At 49.7% G+C, this 19,939-nt stretch overlaps 1 protein-coding gene and 1 long non-coding RNA gene across 3 annotated transcripts in view; one reads left to right on the top strand and one right to left on the bottom strand.

Annotated features, from left to right (window-relative positions):
• IGHMBP2 (immunoglobulin mu DNA binding protein 2) overlaps nt 1–19,934 on the bottom strand; it is a 44,585-nt gene extending 24,651 nt beyond the window's left edge. For both annotated transcript variants that reach the window (XM_082318598.1, XM_082318599.1), the window contains exons 1-7: nt 19,835–19,934; nt 17,875–18,044; nt 15,812–16,004; nt 14,982–15,079; nt 6,497–6,660; nt 5,896–6,096; nt 1,683–1,830 (exon numbers count right to left, since the gene is read on the bottom strand). In XM_082318598.1, coding sequence (XP_082174724.1) covers nt 1,683–1,830; nt 5,896–6,096; nt 6,497–6,660; nt 14,982–15,079; nt 15,812–16,004; nt 17,875–18,044; nt 19,835–19,908 — 1,048 coding nt within the window. In that variant the 5' untranslated portion in view covers nt 19,909–19,934. The remainder of the gene's footprint in view (nt 1–1,682; nt 1,831–5,895; nt 6,097–6,496; nt 6,661–14,981; nt 15,080–15,811; nt 16,005–17,874; nt 18,045–19,834) is intronic.
• On the top strand, nt 10,838–13,397 carry LOC309593667. Its single transcript, XR_014228920.1, has 3 exons — nt 10,838–10,950; nt 11,063–11,183; nt 12,784–13,397. It is a non-coding gene; the product is annotated as an uncharacterized lncRNA (long non-coding RNA).
• Nucleotides 19,935–19,939: the final 5 nt, after the last annotated feature.

The raw sequence follows: 19,939 nt of genomic DNA, 5'->3' as shown, positions 1-19,939 counted from the left end.
GCCATGAACCGATATCGATCCACGCACTGATCAGAACTGTGAATTTCAGAGGCATCAAAAATATCACTGCAATTCGTAAGAAAAAGGGATGCAAAAGGAGGAGAGGAGGATTAGGAAGCCAGCATGCCAGACAAGGAGATTTTTCTTCACGGCGTTCACAGAAATGTTTTTTCAAAAGCTCCTGTGCTATTGCAGTGTAGGTCTGAAAGCAGCCTGATCAGGGGTGACTTTGCTTTGCCGCTGTAAATCCTGCTGCCTCTACAGCTTTGCACCAGTTCAGATGTTACAGTTTGTCAACTGAGACACTGTGTTTTCCTTTAGAATTTTTTTTTCCAGCCTATATGAACTCACTCTGGTAACAAGGGGCATAGAGTTTGAACTTGATTCTTGCAATTTTGCCATGCTGAAGGTGAAAGGAAAAAAGTAGAAAGGTTCTCCCTATCCAAAAAAGACTGTTCCAGCATGGCATGCAGCTGTGCAGATGGTTTTCTTCCCTTACAGCCTTGCAGCTCGACTTGAGTCAATTGAACTCCCATTAACTAAAGGTCACTGGTGTCCCTGTGTGTTGCCATGATAAAATTCTCTCTCTGCTGAACCTAGCAACAGAGCACTTTGGCTTGCATAAATTATAATTCCCATCAAACTACGTGGTTTCAGACAAATACCAAGATTGCTTAACTGAGAAAAATATAAAATCCAAGCCCCTCGTTTGTCCACCACCTTTTGCTGAAGCAGAACTGCACAGACCTCCACACTGGCTAGCAAGCCCCAGAGTCCCAGGAGAAAATCACATCTGATCAACACAACGGTCAGCACAAAATACCAGTTTGACTGAAAAAAGGAAACCTCTCCCTATTTTTTCAGGCAAAGTTAAAAGAAGTGAGAGGCCAATTCCCAGCAAATAACGCACTGGAAGGATTTATCTTTCCTTTAACCTTCACACTAGTAACTTGTGAATGCCCCATGAGGTTCTTTTTTACAACCTAAAATTATTGATGTTTCCCTTCAGCAAATAATCCCCGAGCAACCGAATCTGAAGATTGTAAGTGGGCCCTGGAGTATTATACATCTGATCTAGAAAAGCACTTTAGCACGTGTTAAACTTCAAGCACTTATGTTCCCCTTTGATTGCTAGGGTATTACTTTCCTACTTGCAGATGCAGGTGTGCCTCCATGCGCTGCCCGACGAATACCTGGACCTGTTCCCTAAATCCCATGTCGTTCACACCACTTGGGAGACTTACAGAAATAACCAAATACATGCAGACTGAGACCAGGCTACGGAAACATGTGCTGTATTCGATCAGTCATGGAAATTATCCAAGCAGGAAAGTAATTCCATGTGACTTATGAAATCAATAAGCAGATTGCACACCTACAATAGCAATTGTTTACTCACTGAAAGCTCAGAACTAGCAAAGATGGGCCACGTTGGCTCACACCAAATTCTAGACCCATATTCTTTGCTAAACAACAACATCATGTGCCAGAGTGTAAGCAGGGAGAAGCCTGCTGTGGAGGAGTTTGAGAGCTTGCAGCAAACTTGATGAACTCCCAGGAGCTCGGAGCAGGAAGACTAAGTCCCCCTCCTACCCTGGCAGGATGCTGCACTGCAGGGCACGTGTTTTACGTGAGTCCTGGCAAGAGAGGTAAAATACTGCAAAGAAAAGAGGATCTCGCACCTGTATTCGTAGCAAGGACAACACTGGCATGGGTAAGGGCTGCAGCCATGGCAGTTTCTTCTCGTTCCTTTAGCTCCTTTCTCAGTGCCTTAATCTCACTGAGAAAATGGCTCCGCTCTCCCTTGTCTTGAGCCTTTTTGGTTTTTGCCTACAAAACAGAAAAATCAAGATAGCGCAAACCGGTTCTAGTCCTAGGGATATGTTCAGCTTCTCAGAACCCAGATACAGCATGGCTTCTCTATGTCCACCATGATACATGGCTTATCATAATCAGCCCCACGAAACCTTGGTTTCTCTTCCCTCTCCTGCCAGAAAGCCCCTTCCACAATCAGTGTTGCTTGAGGCATTTCTGTCTATCCAAAAGATGACCTATATCAATACAACCCCAGGCTCTGAGCATGAAGCAGCAAAATGAGAATATTGCTGCCCATCAGACCATCCGGGAGCATCAGGAGTAACACCATCACTCTGGCTCCAGACAGCGATTTCTCAGACTTAGCTGGCCCATGCTTAAACTCCTCTGGCTGCACATTTTGATAGTCTTGAATTGTGAGCAGAACGTGTTGAAGAGTAACTCCCTGTCCTTAAATCCTCTGTTCAGCCTGTCCTGCTCTGCCCTGTACTTTCCCAATGCCCCAAAGATCAGCAGGATGAGGTCAGATGCTTCAGTCCATCCGATGGCTGAGTCCATGCACCAGTCAAAGCATCCGGGCACAAAGCAGGGAGCAATGTATAATGGTGATTGGGCTTAATGGGAAGAAGGGTCTTGTGCCTCTGCTGGGTGAGGAACCGGGACTTCCCATCTCATTCTGCTCTGTTGCTCAGGGGAAGCAGGGACCCTCTGGCTCCAAGTGACCTTGAAGCAGGAGGGCTCCCCAAGTTGACTGTGCCATGTCCAGCCAAAGCAGTGGCTTTGCATTTTTAAAAAGGCATCTCTGAGTTGCTGTAAATGATTCAGAGCAATATCTAGACAGGCTCATGGCTTTTTTTAGCAATGCCTATTAAATATATCTAACACATCAAATCATCACCACTGGTTGCTAGCACTTCCCCGGCTACAGACCAACAGCTATGAGGCAATGGCCAAGCTATCGTTCGCTGCAAGTCACCTTGAGAAAGCTACCCACACTCTCAGACAGAAATTTGGATTATTTCCTTGGAGGTAAGGCTGACGACTTGAGAAAACTAAAAAAGCTGCAGACAGAAGCTTTTATAAGCAGCCAAATGAATAAGACCTGATGGTTCCTGTACTCATATGGATGGATTCTCCGGTGTCTAACATGGTTCAGCTCATATTGCAGCCTCTCCCCTAGCAAAGACATTCATGTGTCTTGCTCCTTTACTCAGCCACCTGTTTTGGTTAAACTTGTAGGTATTTAATGCCTGTGAGGCCTCTACATGTCTGTCAAGCGTAATCAAAATTGGCTGACAGGCTCAGAAGTTTCAGGGGAGGGATCGCAGACAGATACACGGATAACGTGATCACACAGGCGCCTGATCTGTAAGGACAGGGTGGGCGCCAGTCCTGACATTCATTGAGCTGAAGGACGAAGCAGATTAGCATCCGCTTCCTCTCTGCTAGAGACAGAGGAAGATTAAAGAGCAAAACTGATGGTGCCAGTAGGGCCGAGTTTAATGTCTGTTCTGCAAAACAGATCTAGTTAGTAAATAAACAGCAACTGTTCTCCGATGCTGGCTGGTAACATTAAGATCCAAACACCTGGCTGACTCTCAGCTCTGAAAGCAGCGGAGGGAGCAGGGGGCCCAGCCCCGAGGTAACAGAGCACTGCCCGTCAGCCCCAAGGACGCCGCTTGGCTCACTGCGAGCCCGGATCCCACTCACTCCTCGTTACAGCTCTGTGGGTGCCAGCAGGCTCTAATTGTCCTGACCTGCCTCGTTTGGGCCCCCACCCACTGGTCTGGGAGCTGCATTTAAGGCCAGACCTTGCCCTTTCCTTGATCTATAGGGTCTGTGTCCTAGGTCTGGCTTTGACTGCAGACCTGCCTCATCGCTCTGGACCTGCCTGGTGATCGGGACTGCTGGCTGACCCTGCTCAACATTGCTGGACCCCACTGCCTTTCTTGCTCAGGTACTGTGGGACTGCACCCTTGTTGGTGATGTCTGGAAAGCTTGAAGCCTGAAAAGGTGAGGGAAGGAGACAAAGGGGTAGGAAATGTGCAAAGAGAGCCTGGGTTTTCACTTATATTACTATTTTCCCTGTGGTTGGGCATAGTGGTGAAGAAAAGGAGCGAGAAGAGGCAAAATGTGGAGTGGACAAAAGAAGAAATTATTATGGGGCAAGTAGGGGAGAAACTGAGGCAGGATGAGGGAAAGATGGGCCAGGACCTCAGGGGTGAGCCCTCTGCAGCCAGAGATGCTAATGAGTCAGGCGCACCTTCTGCGAAAGACCTGATCATGGGCAGCTCAAAGCATTGCTGTGCAAGCTGACTTGTTATGTTAGCTCTTGGGTTTTTGCTTGGTATTTCAAGGCAGAACAAGCCCTGGTGGCCAGTTCCTGTCCCCTATCACCACATACCCCCTGCTCTAGGGAGGAAGCGGATGGAGACCTTAGTGCTGAAGGCTCTGCTTTCTCCCTGATTTCCCTTCTATTATGGAAAATCAACAGTGAAAAAACCCTCCTCCCACCTTTCAAAGTGCCTCCTAAGGAGAGGAAAGGGAAAATTAATCACTAGTGAGAAAGACAGAAAATAAATTAAGATGTAAAAAAGACTTGGTGTAGAGCTGTGACTACAACCAGGACTCCATCCCAGCAGATAAATACATCCCCTTCATGAACTTGCCTCTCAGCTCCAAGTACAACTTTACTCAGCCCTCAGATGCCTTCTCCTTCCCTTGTGTTACCTGCAAGAACAACTTGCCTGCCAAGTGACTTCCCCAGCCGCTCAGCAGCAGAAACGCTGCACGATGCATAACCACATTTGGGAAAACTGAAGCTGCTGCCAGTGGTGGCTGCAGATTAATGTTGCTGGAGCTGAAAGCTGTGTTTGGTCTGCATCATTTAAAAAAGGTAAGCATGCAGTGCCTTACTGAAGGGCAGGGCGATGTACTTGGGTAAGTACGACACAACATGTGTGCAGGGTATGAAGATGCCCTCCTGCATCTTTGATAGAGACAGGATCTCTCTTGAGCTGGATGCATCTGCAAAATGGCTTCTGGACAATGCTGCCACCAGATGGAGGAGGGGAAAAAATCTAATTAGTATCAAAACCTATCATCTCAAGTAAAAATGCTACTTCGTAAATTAAGTTTAGGAAAATTAGGTTGTGAAAGAAGAAATTAAGGATGCATTTTTATAGTGTGCTCTGCTTTCCACTTGAGGTGGCTGAGAGTAGGAGGGAGTGTCAGGACAGCCAGACATCTTGTTAGGAAGTGAATTAATGATGTGAATGCTTATCGCTCTCTGGTGAAGAGGATTGCATGAACAATGCCAGACAGATAATCTGGAGAGCAGGGCACTGCAGCATCTCCCCACGCAGCAGTAATGACTATGATTTTGCCACTTCAATGAGGAATTCAGCTAGGAGGAGTTTTGCGCTCAGCTCCTTCTACAGCAGATGAAGATGAGCACTGGTGGCAGATGACCGAGGAGGCTCAGGCAGCCCCTGGTAGAGAGGCTCTCTGAGACACTTTTTTTCAGGCTGGAAGCCTTCCCCATTTCTAAAATGGCCAGGCTTGCAGCTCAGTTCCTTTCCTCCAAGGTTAAATGCCTCCCAACCAGAGTAAATGGGATTAATCCAGACCACAAGCATCTCCAACTGTCACTGTTAGTCCCCTGCCCTATGCTATTTTTTCCCTTCCTCTCCCCTGAAGCGCCCCTTCTACTGTGGACTGACCACAAAGAGAGGCTCATGCCCACCAATATTTTACCCCTGCCTGTATACAGTAAGATCACTGTGGGCTTGTGGAGCCCTGAACCCACAAATACCAGGTTCAACCAGGGTGCAGGCTGGCTGCATGCTGCCTGTGGCTCACATCAGGACTAGTCACTGTGACTTGCCTCTAGCCACTGATTTTGGGGCAACCCAGAGCACCTGGCTGTAGCGATTGTCTTCTAAGAACATCCAAGAAGTGGCAGAGTTGCTCCTTAGTTTTAGAGGCAAAGTAGCTTGCCTGGCTTGCAGATCAGGGACTGCTCATGTAGAGAGCTGGCACCCAGGTAACCCACAGGGGGCACGTGGCAGGGACACTTACAAAGGCCTGGTCGATGTCCTTCCTGATATCTGCCACGATCTGGGCGTTGTCGCCACGGGCCAAGACTGCGTCCAAGGAATGCTGTTGGATGGGCTCCAGCAGGCGAGCAGGGTGCCCCAGCCGCAGGATGCGGGCTTTGTAGCCAGCCAGCCTTTCCACCAGATTATCCACAGCGACGTTGGAAGGGGCGCAGCACAGGACCTGCAAGGAGAGAAACCAAGTGCTCGTTACTGCCGAGGACAGCAAAATGCTGGAGCAACGGTGTCCGAGCAGGAAGATGCTCAGCAGAGAGGGAGACCAACGCACATCTATGAGGAATAAACCACTGACATCTCCACAGCCTCCAGACACCAAAAGCAATTCTCGCCTTTCTTCAAAGCACTTGTGCAGGGTCTTCAATAAATAGCAAACCTGAGCTTTGAAGCTTCTCTTTGCACCTAATTTCAGCTGATAGGGGAAACTCCCTGGTCTTTGCAAGCCCAGCCAGACTGCAGCATAGCACAGCTGTTACTGGATCTGCTCCAGCTGCCATGAAGCCCAATGAGTTTGCAAAATAACCCAAGGGGATCCCTGTCACTGCAGTCCTGCCACTGATACTCACTTTCAGGCCTTGCTGTACAGCTTGCAGGATGATCTCTACTAGTGTTGTGGTCTTCCCTGTGCCAGGTGGTCCATGGACGATGGCAAGCTCCCTCTGCGCCAGTGAGAAGGAGACAGCCTCCCTCTGCGATGCATCCAGTGAGTCATTGTACAGCTTTAGAGGCTCTGGGGAGACAGCAGGAGATTCGCTTGGACCTCAGCCCCCACCTGGGTGCTTGCTGAGAAGCACAAATCCATGAATACAAATAAGCAGCTCTCAGTAGCTGGCCCAAATCAATTTGATAACGAGAATAACCTTCCTGGGGAGGAAGATGCACTGTGTACCACCTAGGTGGCTAAAAGACCACAAACTAGTAAAAGTAAGGCTTGTTATGCTTTCAAAACAAAGAGGCTGCCCATCTTGCATCCGCGCCTTCCCCCTTCTCTCCTACTCTGCTGTTTTGCAGAAGGAGCGAGCATTCAGTTGTGAACACAGCTAGTCTGTATTGGAACCTTTCAGCATTTAAAGAGGCGTTTACTTGCTATAGCATCAAACATGTAGGATCTCCTGGGGTGGAGGGTGCTCTGGCTTTATTTAAAGGTGAGCCAGCATATTTAGTAAACCTTCAATAAAAAGAGGGGAGGAAGTAGTTGATCTTGCAAACAAATTGCTCCTATTCCCGTTAACAAACCCAACACAGCACCAGGGAAAAAGCAGCAGAAAAAACTACAGTGTCTGTGAGCAGAAAAGAGCAGTCCTGTATTGTTCAACAATGACCGAAAAGGAAGGCAGGAAAAAGATACAAACCAGCAATATAAATGACGAAAACTAAAATTAGTTTGGGCTTTAATGTTCAGAAAGGAAAAAAGGGAAAAGAGTATGCATATTGCATTATGAGAGAATTGGTTTCCCTGGAGAAGACCAAATTCTCACAAGCTGCTTTTTACCTCCCAGATTTATCTAATTTAAACCCATATTTATGCTCATCCCCCATAATCCTGCTGCTAATCTCCTTGTTCGTTACGGAAGTTAATTACAGCAGAGATGATGACTCATTACACTGAGGTTTACCGAAAATAATGTTCCCACAAAAGCTTATGTAAGACAAATCTCTGGGCATTGCTCCCTGCTGGGCATCATGTGTTTTATCGCTATTTCTGCATTAAGGGCTTGATTAAAAGCATGAATGTTTCTTCTGCTTTTAGGCAGGTCAACGTGTGTGCAACTCCCACGCAACCTCTGGCACTGACTTTTGCAGCAGCGCAACTAAATGAGGTGTCCAGGTTAAACAAATAACACTTGTTAAAAAGATGCTTGGTGAGGAAGAGAGAAACAGGACTAATGGTACTCTTTCCCGTTAACCTGCCTCTTGCTTTATACATAATTTTTGAGTTAGTGTGCTAATGACTAAGAGAAGCCTAGGAAGCATCCCATGGGCTGGGGAAAAATGAAATAATAGCTTAAAAACTGAAAGGCATTTCCCACAATGAGGAACAGCCGGGACGTAGGAGTCATTGATATTTCCTTGCTGAAGGAATGAGATCAGAAACAGGCTTCTCCACACGTATGCACACCCTCTTTGCTTTTAATCCCAGGCTGCCAAACGTTGCTGTGTGGGCAGGCTGGGAAATGTGCCTCTTTTCTGGGCTGGGGGCACTAGTGGTGAGGCGGAGGGCAGAGCCTGTCAAGGGATGCTGTGGCTCCTCTAAACTCTTCTCCATCCACCAGCGGGGCTCTAAGTAGGCTCACCCGAAGAAATGCAGTTTATCCACTCCAGCAGGGCTGGCCCAAGGGCTCTTCATAAGCAATCAGTTTAGGATTCGCACAGATGCTCCCAGCAGACACCCGTTAACCCAGCTCTAGCCCTGTGGCATCCGCTCTGCGTTGCTGCCTCCTGCTCTGCCCGAGGCTGTCCAGCTCAGCCCCCCGCCGCAGACCATGGGCAGCATGAACGTAAATCTCCGTCCTTGGGTCTGGCAGGGATGGGTCTCGCTGGTGGTCAGGTAGGTCAGCCCCTGATGCACAACTTGATTTAGGAGTGTAGCATTGGAAAAAAATCACCTTGGCCATCAAGGTTGGTTCTCCAACAACATTTCCAGGAACCGAGACGCTGTTCTGCACAGTACCAGCAGTTCAGGTGAAGTGAGCTGGAGGGTGACATTCAAGTCCAGGAAAGGGGTCTTTGCACCAAACATGGGTGGGAACGGTCCCTCCTGCCAGGAAGAGCTCAAGTTCTCCAGAGCTGGAAGCCTCTCACTTCTCAACGTACCTGCCCAAGTATATTCTTCGCCATCGGTGTGTATGGGCACCAAGAGCAAACCGGACCCCGTGCCCAGCTCCTCTATGGTACAACCTAACTGCAGCCAAACGCTGTTGGACAAAATCCAGGTGGGTAATTAAGCCCGAAACAAGGAACTTTCCCTGTGAAGTATTTGGCAGCTGGGTTGTCTGGACTGCTTAGTTTTCCCCATAGATCTCGAGGGCCTCTTCATGGGCTCTGGGATGACAAGAGGTATCCCACGGCAGAGGGACGAGGAGCATTTGAGATTTTTGCAGGTGACTCGGCACATGTGTGGGACTTGTGCCAAGAAGCCGGGGAAGTTTTGCTAGAAATCCCTGGTGCTTCCCCAGTGCTCTACCTGCTGGGTCGGCTTTTACTGGGGACACCCCTGCCTTTCCACCAGGCTTTTTCTTCTTCCTTCTTTCTCTTTTCAAACGTCTTTTTACAGCAATAGGCATAATTAGATATAAGCCATGCCTTTTGCACTCCACGTGACCACGCAAGCCAGTCAGTGTCTGGGCACAGAGAGGAACAGCCCCTGGCTTTTTCTAGACCAAGACTACAGGAGAGAGCTGGTAGCTATTGGTGATCTGCACAGGATTATGCCTCCAATAAGGCATAACCTTATTTCTGAAAGAAAAAGGAACGTGTCCATCCAGCAGGCAGAGCAATGCTGGCCTCTGCTGGCAAGCAAAGCCTCTCTGTGCATCCACAACAACGTATGGGATGCTGCAAGACAGCAGCTGTGAGCAGGGAAGGGTTTCTTGTCCGAGACTTCTGGTGTGAAAGCTCTAAATGCTTCTGGCCCATGAGTGCAGGTTAAAGTGGAAGAGAGCCAAGCAGAGCATTTCTTATGGATGGGCTTCTGGATTTTGCTTCCCAGAGAGTCTGCCAAGAGCAGAAATCCTGTTCAGTTCAGAGTTTGCCTTTTAGGAAGCTTATTCTCCCACTTGGTGCCTTTCTGGAGGCAGCAAGGTAAGGGTTGGAAATGCTTTGTGGCGGGGACCAGTCCCATTCTTAGCTGCAGATCCCATTTACCCACTGGTGATACTGTCGTATGCTCCTTTCGACTACTCCATAATTATTCTTCCCAGAGCCTGTCTAGTGGTTTTGTGTTATACCAAAGATATTTATTCTGAGCTGCATTTTCAAGTGTTTTGAAAGGACTGAGGCTTTGATGCGCACTGCTATAGGTTACACCTCAACCTATGCACAATCCCAGCAGCTGAGGAGGAGAGGTGAAAAGCACAGATTTCGGCTAATGCAACCCTGCTGGCCACGCAAGGGGTGTGGGCTTGTGAGAGCGCGCTGACGTTCTTCACGATCTCCAGTAGCATTTCAGCTACGCCCTTTGCGTAGGGGAGAGCCTCCAGCGTACCCCTGCCGCTTCCCACCCGCTGGGGAGCCACCGGCTTTCTGAATCACGCCTGAAGCCCCTGGCTTTCCCCTCACAGTTCAGACCCCAGAACGTTTATCAGGCCTGGCCCTGCTCAGCCCCGAGCCCAGAGATACGCCTGGCTAGGCCCAGGGGGGCAACCCCAGCGTCTTGCAGTAGCAATGGTGTGGGAACCCCAGCTGTGAGATTTCCCGTTGCCTGTAAAGACCGTGGGATGAGAAGGTGGGTACAAACTAACTTCGGGCTTCTTAGGGTCAAAAGCCTGGCATTTTTTTCCATCTTACACAAGCCCACTCCTCAAAAATGTGCTCCAGGACACTGTTCTGGGGGAGTCATGCCTGTACCCATTACTACTGGGAGGGATTCATCCCCCAAGGAGTGAGCAGGATTTTCCTGACACTGTGGGGAAACGGCTGTGTGCAAATTAGCATAGCAGCAGCAACTCTGCCCGTCATCAGGAGCTGGGTAAAAGGGCACTAAATTGTTTTTGTCATTATTACCCTTCTGTGCATACTGATGGGGTGTTTTTAGAAGCCAATATCATGTGTTGGTCGGACACCAGCAGCCACTAACTACTTCAAAACCATGTTTCCCTTGGCTTTATCAGACTCCTTGTCAACCTAATCGGTTGGTGGCTGGATTTAGGCACCCTCGTGGGACGACGCAGACTTTAATATAGATCCTCCAGGCACAGCACTTGACAGCCTGCTCTCCCAAGATAACCCAGGCAGCTGCGATCCAGTCATGAGATCGCAATGCAGCACAGCAAAAAATAAGCAACTAAAAGCTATCTACCAGGTAGGCCACAAGGATAATGTAACTCTGTTTGGGTATACCCTAAAGAGACCCTGTATAACCAACCTTTTGGAAAAAAAAAAAGAAAAATTATGCTTTTCCCTTTTCCCTCCAGGTTACAGTGCTCCATGTTGGGAAACAGCCACCAGCGGAGAGCAGCAGCGGCGCAGAGGATGGCACTGAGACTCCGCTGGCTTTGCTGCCGGGAAGAACCACTGCATCTTTCAACGGTACCGGTGAGCGTTCTGCATTTCAGCTCTGCGCTGTGTGCTGCAGCCTGGGCACCTACAGCCCGCCTTCTCGAGGACGTGAAGCTGGCACAGCCTCGCTGCCTGTCTGTTGCCCTTTGGCTTCACACCCCCGTAACACTTGAACCTGCTGAGCAGTTTCAAACTGACTTGATATCAAGTGCCTACACGCTTTATGAAAATGCACAGTGGTATCAGAACCCACCTAGAAGCCCTGAGGCTTCCATGCTTGAGAAATGAGGCTTCTAATTTTTTCCCCACACTTAAAAAATTTGATTTAGGGTTCTGCTGCCGCGCATATCACTTGCTGGAGCCTATTTTGCCCTTGGGAGAACACCCTTGAACATCCAGGCATAGAGCTGGGTGCTTGTGATTTCCACTGACCCCTCTGCTTCTTGATCTCCTTGTAACTTGGTTCTTCCCCACTGTTTGTACAGAAGACAGTGACAAATGCTCCCCCTCTAGGTACGGATCTCATCTACTCTGGGCCTTCCTCTTTTCCTCCACAAGTGCCAGCGCTAGCTTTTTCTCTGGGTGGGTGTTTGTGGTCTCAGTCCTACCCCTGGCTTTCTGGGCTTCTGATTAAAGCGGAGCTTCTATTGCATCCTGGAATGGCATTAATATAGATGTGTGTCTAGACAGCCAGTTTTGAGATGTACAGAACTTATTAACTCTGAGACTCCTGATGGGTTTGTTTGAAATCAGATAATGGATGGGATGAGACAGATGCAGGGAAGCATCTCCCTAAGAAACCAGGCTAAAAGATGCTTGGTCATGAAAGGAGATATTGTGTCATGGAGGAGAAGCAGCCTGAAATGCTGTGAGGTTTTCTATCCTTCCGTGTCAGGGCATGCACCTGGGAAAGACTTGCTGCCTTTTGCAGACAGTCCACACATCTGCGAGTTTCTATGCTATTTGCAGGGACACGTGTCCCAGGGTGTACGGGACACCTGGGGAACTGCACGTGCCATCACACAAGCATAAGAGACGGGAGTTATCCAGCCAGCTGCTGAGTGCCTTCCCCTTCAACTCAGTGGAAGCTGGCAGTTCAAGGCACCTTGCAGGACCTATTTAAAGTTAAAGTCATTATTATTTAATTCCTGGCTAGTATAACAGCTTTCTAGTTGGGGAGAAATGAGCTATAAATCGAGCAGGTAAATGGAAGGCCTTTCCACCCTGCCAGAGCATTTTGCTGTTCTCAGGTGATATGCTGCCTTCTCATATTGCATCTCCTCTGTCTAATGGGGCTGCATGTTTCTATCAATCAATATTCTCAACGCTGGGGAGATGTAAAATTAATCTCTGTGCTTAGTTTGGCACATCTGAGCAATTTGGTGAAAAAGAGGTTTATCTTCATTAGAGAGGCTGTTCTGCTACCACAAGGGAAAAAGCAGAGTTGAAGCTACTAAGAAAGTTAGTTCATTAAAATTTAATTCTTTTATATAATATTAAAAACCAGAGTACGACAAGGTCCCTAGGAGGTAGCCGAAAGGCTAAGAGGTTTAACTTGGACTAAGCTCAGTGCTTAGAACTACAGAGATATGACTCACGCTAACATTAATTCTTTGTCCTCGGTATATCGTATCAGCTATGTAGCCTGAAGGTACGCTGCAGGGGAACGGGAGCCTGTGTGTGAGAGAGGCAAACCACTGGGGACAACCAAACACAGCAATCAAAGAAAGAGGAAAGCTGCAACAGCCAGCACAGAGCACACGGAGCTGTGGTGGGGAGGAAACGGAGCAGAACCCTGGCCGGCAAGGAACCAGGCCGGGGTGGATGGCTTCGCCCGCGGCATGCTGCTGCGTGGGGAGAGGAGGGACCTGAGCTCTCCACGTGGCTTAGATACGGACTGCCGGCCCGATCCTGCTGGGCAGCTCAACCCACCCTCGCCTCCATTCCCTGGTTTTTGCAGCCCAGATGATATTTTCCTTCTGCCAAGGGATAATATTCATTAGCAGCTGCTGAGCACTCGGATATTCTGCTGATCAGAGGCTTTGGTTTCCCCACGGTTTCTCTGAAAGGGTAAGCCGTGTAATTTCATCTTTCATTTTCCCAAAGACTCACATCAAAAAAGATCGGACTAAAAGGGGATTCTACTTGTATGCATTTTTTTTTTGACAGCTGTTGGTAAAAGCAAGTTGTGAGGTTTTAAGTATTTGATGAAACCAGAGCAGCCTGTACATCTCCAACTTGACTGAACACAATCAGAAGGCTGTAAAAATAAAAATAACAGTGTTCCCATGCTGTTTCAAACTGCAGTAGTTCCACATTCACTTAATTCTCATGAAGGCAGAGTTATTGGATTTTCAATATAGAAGCAGCGCTGGCAGTTTCTGATCTTTTAAGTTTATGGATGGGATTGGGGCAGGAAGCAAATAATAAATGCCTCATAAACTAAATTGAATTTCAGACTCACGAATGTGTGCAAATTCCCCCATCACAAATCCTGCTTGTTTTATGCCAGAATTCAGCTTTACTTGGTACACTCTGAGAAAAGTGAGCATTAGCTAGCTGAATAGTCTCTCTCTCAGTGATGACAAGGGTCTTTACATGAGCAGAGTGTGTCCAGTGACCCATAAACCAGTATGAAAAGTAAATGTTCAGGGCTGCCAGTTGCAACACCACTTATTACTGACATTCAATACTCGGGCCTTTCCTGGAGCAGAGCAAGCCGCATGTTTGGTGCGGATAAAAACTTTGCAAAGATCGGAATTATTTATGTTCCCATGGGCAATTTCAAAGAATGGGTCTTGAACTGAGAGACCACAAGCACCCTTCTCAGCTGGGCATCCCCGGAGACAGGACTGGGAGGACTGGAAGAGGAGTGATGGCAGCACAGCGTGGGAAATGCCTGCACAGTCATCACTTAAGGCTCTGGCTCTTTGCCTCTGTCAGATGTGACATCTGAAGAGGTGAGCACCCTCCTAACTGGGCAGGGACAGAGCCCTTATCCTGTGGGCAGGGAAGCTCAGGCTTTACTGATTGCTCTGGAGAGTGAAGATTCCCCCCTGCTTTCCCAACAATAACTTTCCGTATCTTTTCTTAAAACTGGCATGAGAGCAGCAACATTGCTGCTCTCAGCAGTCCACCCAGAAGAGCTCTCCACCTGCGTAACTCTCAGCTTCACGTGCTAAGGCGCACTAAAATCAGTACCAGTCTCGGTGCATGCTTTTTGGTGCCAGGCTTGGCTAAGAGGCCTGCCAAACAGTAGATCTGCCTTGCTGCAGATGTATCCCTGATGGATGCAGGCGGGGGATTCTGCATGTCTCTGGCCAAGGTATTTGTGTGTCCAAAGAGCAACGAAGCTGGGGCAGGGGCTGGAGCACAAGGCTGGGGAGGAGCGGCTGGGGGAGCTGGGGGGGCTCAGCCTGGAGAAGAGGAGGCTGAGGGGAGCCCTCATCGCTCCCTGCAACGGCCTGAAAGGAGGCTGGAGCCGGGGGGGTCGGTCTCTTCTCCCCAGGAACAAGCGATGGGATGAGAGGGAACGGCCTCAAGCTGCACCAGGGCAGGTTTGGGTTGGGTATTAGGAAAAACTTCTTCACTGAAAGGGTTGTCAAGCACTGGAACAGGCTGCCCAGGGCAGGGGCTGAGTACCCATCCCTGGGGCTGTTTAAAAGATGGGGACATGGGGCACTTGGGGACATGGCTTAGTGGTGGCCTTGGCAGTGTTAGATTTACGGCTGGACTTGATCTTAAAGGTCTTTTCTAACCTAAATGATTCTATGTACTTGGCTGTGAAGGTTCTGCCATCAGTCTGCTATAAGTCTTATAAAGAAGCATCCTTACTTGTTTCACTGAATGCGCTTGGATCGGAAGCAAAGAAGAGGACGTCGATCAGATCAGAGGCTGGTCCGCTGTGATACTGCTTTAGTGCATTTAAAGCTCTGTCAAAGAAGAAGATAGCCAGGTTACGTGCACAGCATTAATTCCTTCAGAGATCCCTGCGCACCTTAGGGCCCAGTGACAGAAGACTGCGGGCACAGATTCAACTCTTCCAAAGCTGAAAAATGGTACCCCACAACAGACTAATCCTTTCTAATTGCTGCATCCCCCAGCCCTCGCACACACGTCCCTTACGCTGGCCAGGCTTCTGCTTTCTGCTGCTACTCCAGTTTGACACAGTCAGACCCTGTGCCGAGCCTTTTCAGCACATTAATTCAGCAAAGAGCTACACACTTCTCCTGCCAGGATGGAAAAGGCTCTACACAGAATCCAATGAGTACCAGAAGCGATACAACACGGGACCAAAATACGTAGCATGGGATGAGGGGCAGCAGAGGAAGAGGGAAGAGCAGGACTATACCAGACAGCAGGTAGATAAATCTAGGCTGTTGTGACACTGTAGCATAACACATCCAATTGAGTTATCCCAGTATGGGCTCCCCCAGTAGCTAGCAGAAAAAGAAAGGCACATCCAGAAGGTGGATGCCTCCCCTAAGCGGAGCTGCTGTAGGAGTAAGAGGAATAAGATAGGGAAGGAAAGAAACCAAGCCGAGTGAAGTAACCCGAGATCTGTCTCAGAAGAGCTTTTCCAGAATAAACTTGGCAATTTTCAACTGGCTTTTGCACTCCTGAGCAGAGTGACCGCAGGTGAGCTGCAGCCCCGCGGCCCTTACCTTTTCAGCCTGTTGTAGGTGACGTCGTTGGCTAATTTCAGCAGGCGGTACGAGCTCTCTCGGTCCAAGCTCAGCATGCCATCTCGAGATTCCTCAAAGGCAACGGTCACTGCTTTGGAGGTGACGCGGGTTACAATGCCGGTGGAGAGCTGATCACCCTGGCCAGCTGAATCGTACAGGCCCACAATGTCCCCTGCAAAGACAAGTTTGAAGAGAGAGCGTGAAGTGGGGCAAACATTTTGAAAAGAAGCTCCTTTGGGGAGCCCAGCGACCAAGCACGGTCCAGGGCAGACAGCAGAACCACCTACACCACCCACAGCTCTAGCACGGTCTTTCCCGCCAAGGTCAGAATTTGTGTCAAGCCCATAAACGAAGGAGAATATCCTTCTCTTAGCTGACAGCACACAGCAAGAGGGGACAAAAGGACAATTAGCAGTGGGAAGACACCAGAGAGCAACAAACCAGCTGCCTTCGGGCCTCCACACACCACAGGTCTTGGGGTGGAGACCAGCAGTGCTCCCCATAGCCAGAGCTGCTCAGAAAGCCACCACGCTTTCATGCAGACCTGACTTCTCTGAGCTCTCAGACAAACCGTTTGACATCCATTTTATTTGTTAATAATAGCCGAGGGGTCTGCATGACAATATGTGCCCCAGATGACCGCTGCATGCCAGTCAGCAGAACTAAGAAAGACCAGAGATTTTTAAGGACTCGCTACAGCTTTTCACAGTCACGGTGAGACGACGAGAGTCAAATTACACAGTGTAATGGTGAAATGGAGATTTTGAGCAGGGTGTCTGACTAAGTTTGTAACTTAGCTGGGGCTCACATCCATTGAGGATTAAATTTCAGATTTACAAACTATGGAAGCTTTCCTCCGTAAGGTCCATCAGCTCTTACATTAAAATGCTTGCATCCCAGGAATAATTTACTGCTACAGCAATGTTATTTCTCTTTGAAGAGCACCGGCAGATACTGCCAAGGCTGTGACCCCAATCTGCAACAAGTCATTTTAATTTCAAAGGTCAGCAGCTCGGAGGCCTGGGTGACAAAGAATGCACCAACAAACCGAACTTCAACACACTTCAAAATAGCACCATCGTGCGACCGGGGTCAGCCACAGTCTGGTTCCCCGTGATGCACCTGCTTAGCAAGCTCAATGATCTAGCAAACTAAACCAAGACAATTACTAAACGAAACCAGAAAGTGATCTGGTGCAGCCAGCTTCTCTCTTGTGGACCAGTTTTGGCGAGTGCAAGGCAATATCCTTCTTGCCTAAGGAAAAGAGAAGAAGGGTCTCTGCAGGCCAAAAATAGAGAGCATACTGCAGACTCACTTGGAACTGCTTCAGTGTCAAACGCAAGTCCTAAGGGGTGAGCCTGCACAGCCGGTTACAGCGTGGCAGGCAGCGCCCTCGCCTTCCTCGGATACCGGCAACAGCTCAGCTCTGTCACCCCTGGTCGTGTTTGCGTGGAAGTGACGGCACAGGGTGAGACACAAGTGAAAAGGGCACCAGCTGACGTGCTGGTGACTCTGTGTTTCTCTAGTACCTTTACTTCCAACAGAAATCCAGGCGCGTCAACTAATAATGGTACATACTTCTTTCTCGTCCTCGCCAAAAATAACAGTACCGGGAAGGGCAGAAATACAGCAACTCAGGAAGGAAAAAGAAAATCCACTTTCCATTTGGCAATTAAAGTCTAAGCGACAAAAGCTCCTTACCTACCACAAGACATAAGCATGAACACTTTGGCTTGTACAAAGAATGCCACAAAATCCTTAATGACAAGGGACCAAGGCTTCATTTTTATGGATTCAGAAGGAGGAAAGCCAGCTCTTCAATCACCAGCACTATTTTCTGGTGCAACATACACGTCTGTAACAAGCCAAGGGAAAAAGAGGCTGTTTTTCTCTAGATTCAACCTGTAGCAACAACATTTTCTCCCTTCCTTTTTTGCATCAGTTGCTCAGTCTTTACAGATATCACACTAGAAAGATGTTAGGAAGAAGACGTTGGTCATCTCTTACTCTATCTACTTCGCACCGACAGGAATATCACTTACCAGGCCCGAAACTGTTATAGGGCAGCTCGGCGTCTGCATCGTATTTCCTAGGCTGGAACGTCACGAGCAGCCGTCCATAGAGGCCGGTTCTCTGGTTGGCAGCTTGGAGTTTTAGCAAGCAGACGCCTCTGCGCTGCAGTTCCTTCAGGGAGACGCTTTCCTGCCAGGCCCTGGAAACCACACACAGGCATGAAAAACATTTGCTGGACTGAAGCTGAGATTGAAAGCTTCAGATGACAAAACAGAAAAAGACAGGGGGAGGAGATGGGAAAGAAGGGGGAGGGCAGTGGCAAAAGAGACATCAGCTTGTTGAGGTGTTGGCTTACACGATCGCTTTGTAGTGATGTAACTAGATTGGCTTCCACAGGCTTATTTTGAGAAACAGGGAGATGCTCACAGAGCCTGGAGAAGATGCAACAGCTGGTTCTGTGTGTTTTCCCCTCTCCTGTCCAGGTGTGAAAAGGAAGGACCTGCCCACTTACCCATGTCCCACGACCCAGGAGAGAATAACCTGAATTTTCTCCTATCGCATATAAGGGCTAAAATGGAAGATTTACCCTTCTTTTACATGAAGCTGCGCTAACCTCCAACAAGCACCCCACAGGCGGCTGCACGGGGAAGAGGAGCGGGTCTGGCACAGACTTGCAGGCTACGAGTGACTATGGCACAAAATAGAGGCAGTAGCTTTGCAGACTGCTGTCCTTTGGGCCCGAAGTCTGCTGCAGCAGCTGCGTTTGCTCCACAGCCTCGCCTGGGGGGGTGTCTTTATTTTTTGAATAGATCAAAACAAAAAGGAAAATCCCCCAGGTTTATTCTCCTTAGTCCCCCAGTTTGGTTTGTAGGTTGGTCTGTAGGGAGTTGAAGCATCAGGGAACTTCAGGCAGCTGTGGGATGGCCTCCTCCTGGCACCCTGCGTCCTCAGGGCTGGGTGAGGCCAGGCCTTACCAGCGCCAGAGGTGGGGGTGCCTGCGCCCCTGGCACAGCCCCACGCGACCCCAGGGCCTGGTGATCCCCCCGCCTGCCCCGGCACCCCGAACCCAGGTGAGCCAGGTGGGGTTTGGTTTCAGCTGGAGCCCCGGGGCAGGAGGGCAGAGCTGGGGGGGCTGCAGGGTCCCAGCACCCCGCGGGGTCTGGGGGAGGAGACGGGGAGCCCCAAGGTGCTGCTGGTGTGAGCTTGGATCCTACAGGTGACAGCAAGCCCTAAAGCCTGAGTCTAAGAGGGATTCCTACAGGGATGAGCTGGTCCTAGAGGGGTGAGTCCGGCAGGGTTTCCCATGAGTGAGAGCGGACCCTATAGGGTGGGTTTCCTATTGGGATGTGCTGGTTATATAGGAGCGAGTACAGCAGCATTTCCTCTAAGTGACAGCAGCTCCTATAGGAGTGAGTCAGCAGGGCTTCTTATAGGTGACAGCGAGTCCCTCAGAGGTGTGTCTGCCAGGGTTTCCCATAGGTGACAGCAGGCCCTATAGGGGTGCCAGCAGGGTTTCCCATAGGTGACAGCAGGCCCTACACGGGTGCCGGCAGGGTTTCCCATAGGTGACAGCAGGCCCTACACGGGTGCCAGCAAGGTTTCCCATAGGTGACAGCAGGCCCTACACGGGTGCCAGCAGGGTTTCCCATAGGTGACAGCAGGCCCTATAGGGGTGCCAGCAGGGTTTCCCATAGGTGACAGCAGGCCCTACACAGGTGCCGGCAGTGCTTCCCATAGGTGACAGCAGGCCCTACAGGGGGGCCAGCAGGGTTTCCCATAGGTGACAGCAGCCCCTACACGGGTGCCAGCAGGGTTTCCCATAGGTGACAGCAGGCCCTATAGGGGTGCCAGCAGGGTTTCCCAGAGGTGCCAGCAGGGCCCATCAGGGTTTCCCATAGGTGGCCACGGGCCTGGCCAGGAGCGGTGCCCCGGGCCGCTCTCGGCGGCAGTAGGCCCTGCGGCTCCCCGCCGCGGGCGGCCCGGCCGTACCTGCTCTCGGCGAGCTCGGCCTCCCGCTCCTCCCGCAGCAGCTCCAGGTGCCGCTCCGCCGCCTCCGCCGCCATGGCCGAGCCGCCGCCATGGCCCCGCCCCTTC

The sequence above is a fragment of the Platalea leucorodia genome, assembly GCF_965183815.1.
Source record: "Platalea leucorodia genome assembly, chromosome: 7".
NCBI classification, from domain to species: domain Eukaryota; kingdom Metazoa; phylum Chordata; class Aves; order Pelecaniformes; family Threskiornithidae; genus Platalea; species Platalea leucorodia.
The sequence above is the reverse complement of the archived record's forward strand: the minus strand, read 5'-3'. Positions and strand labels throughout refer to the sequence as shown.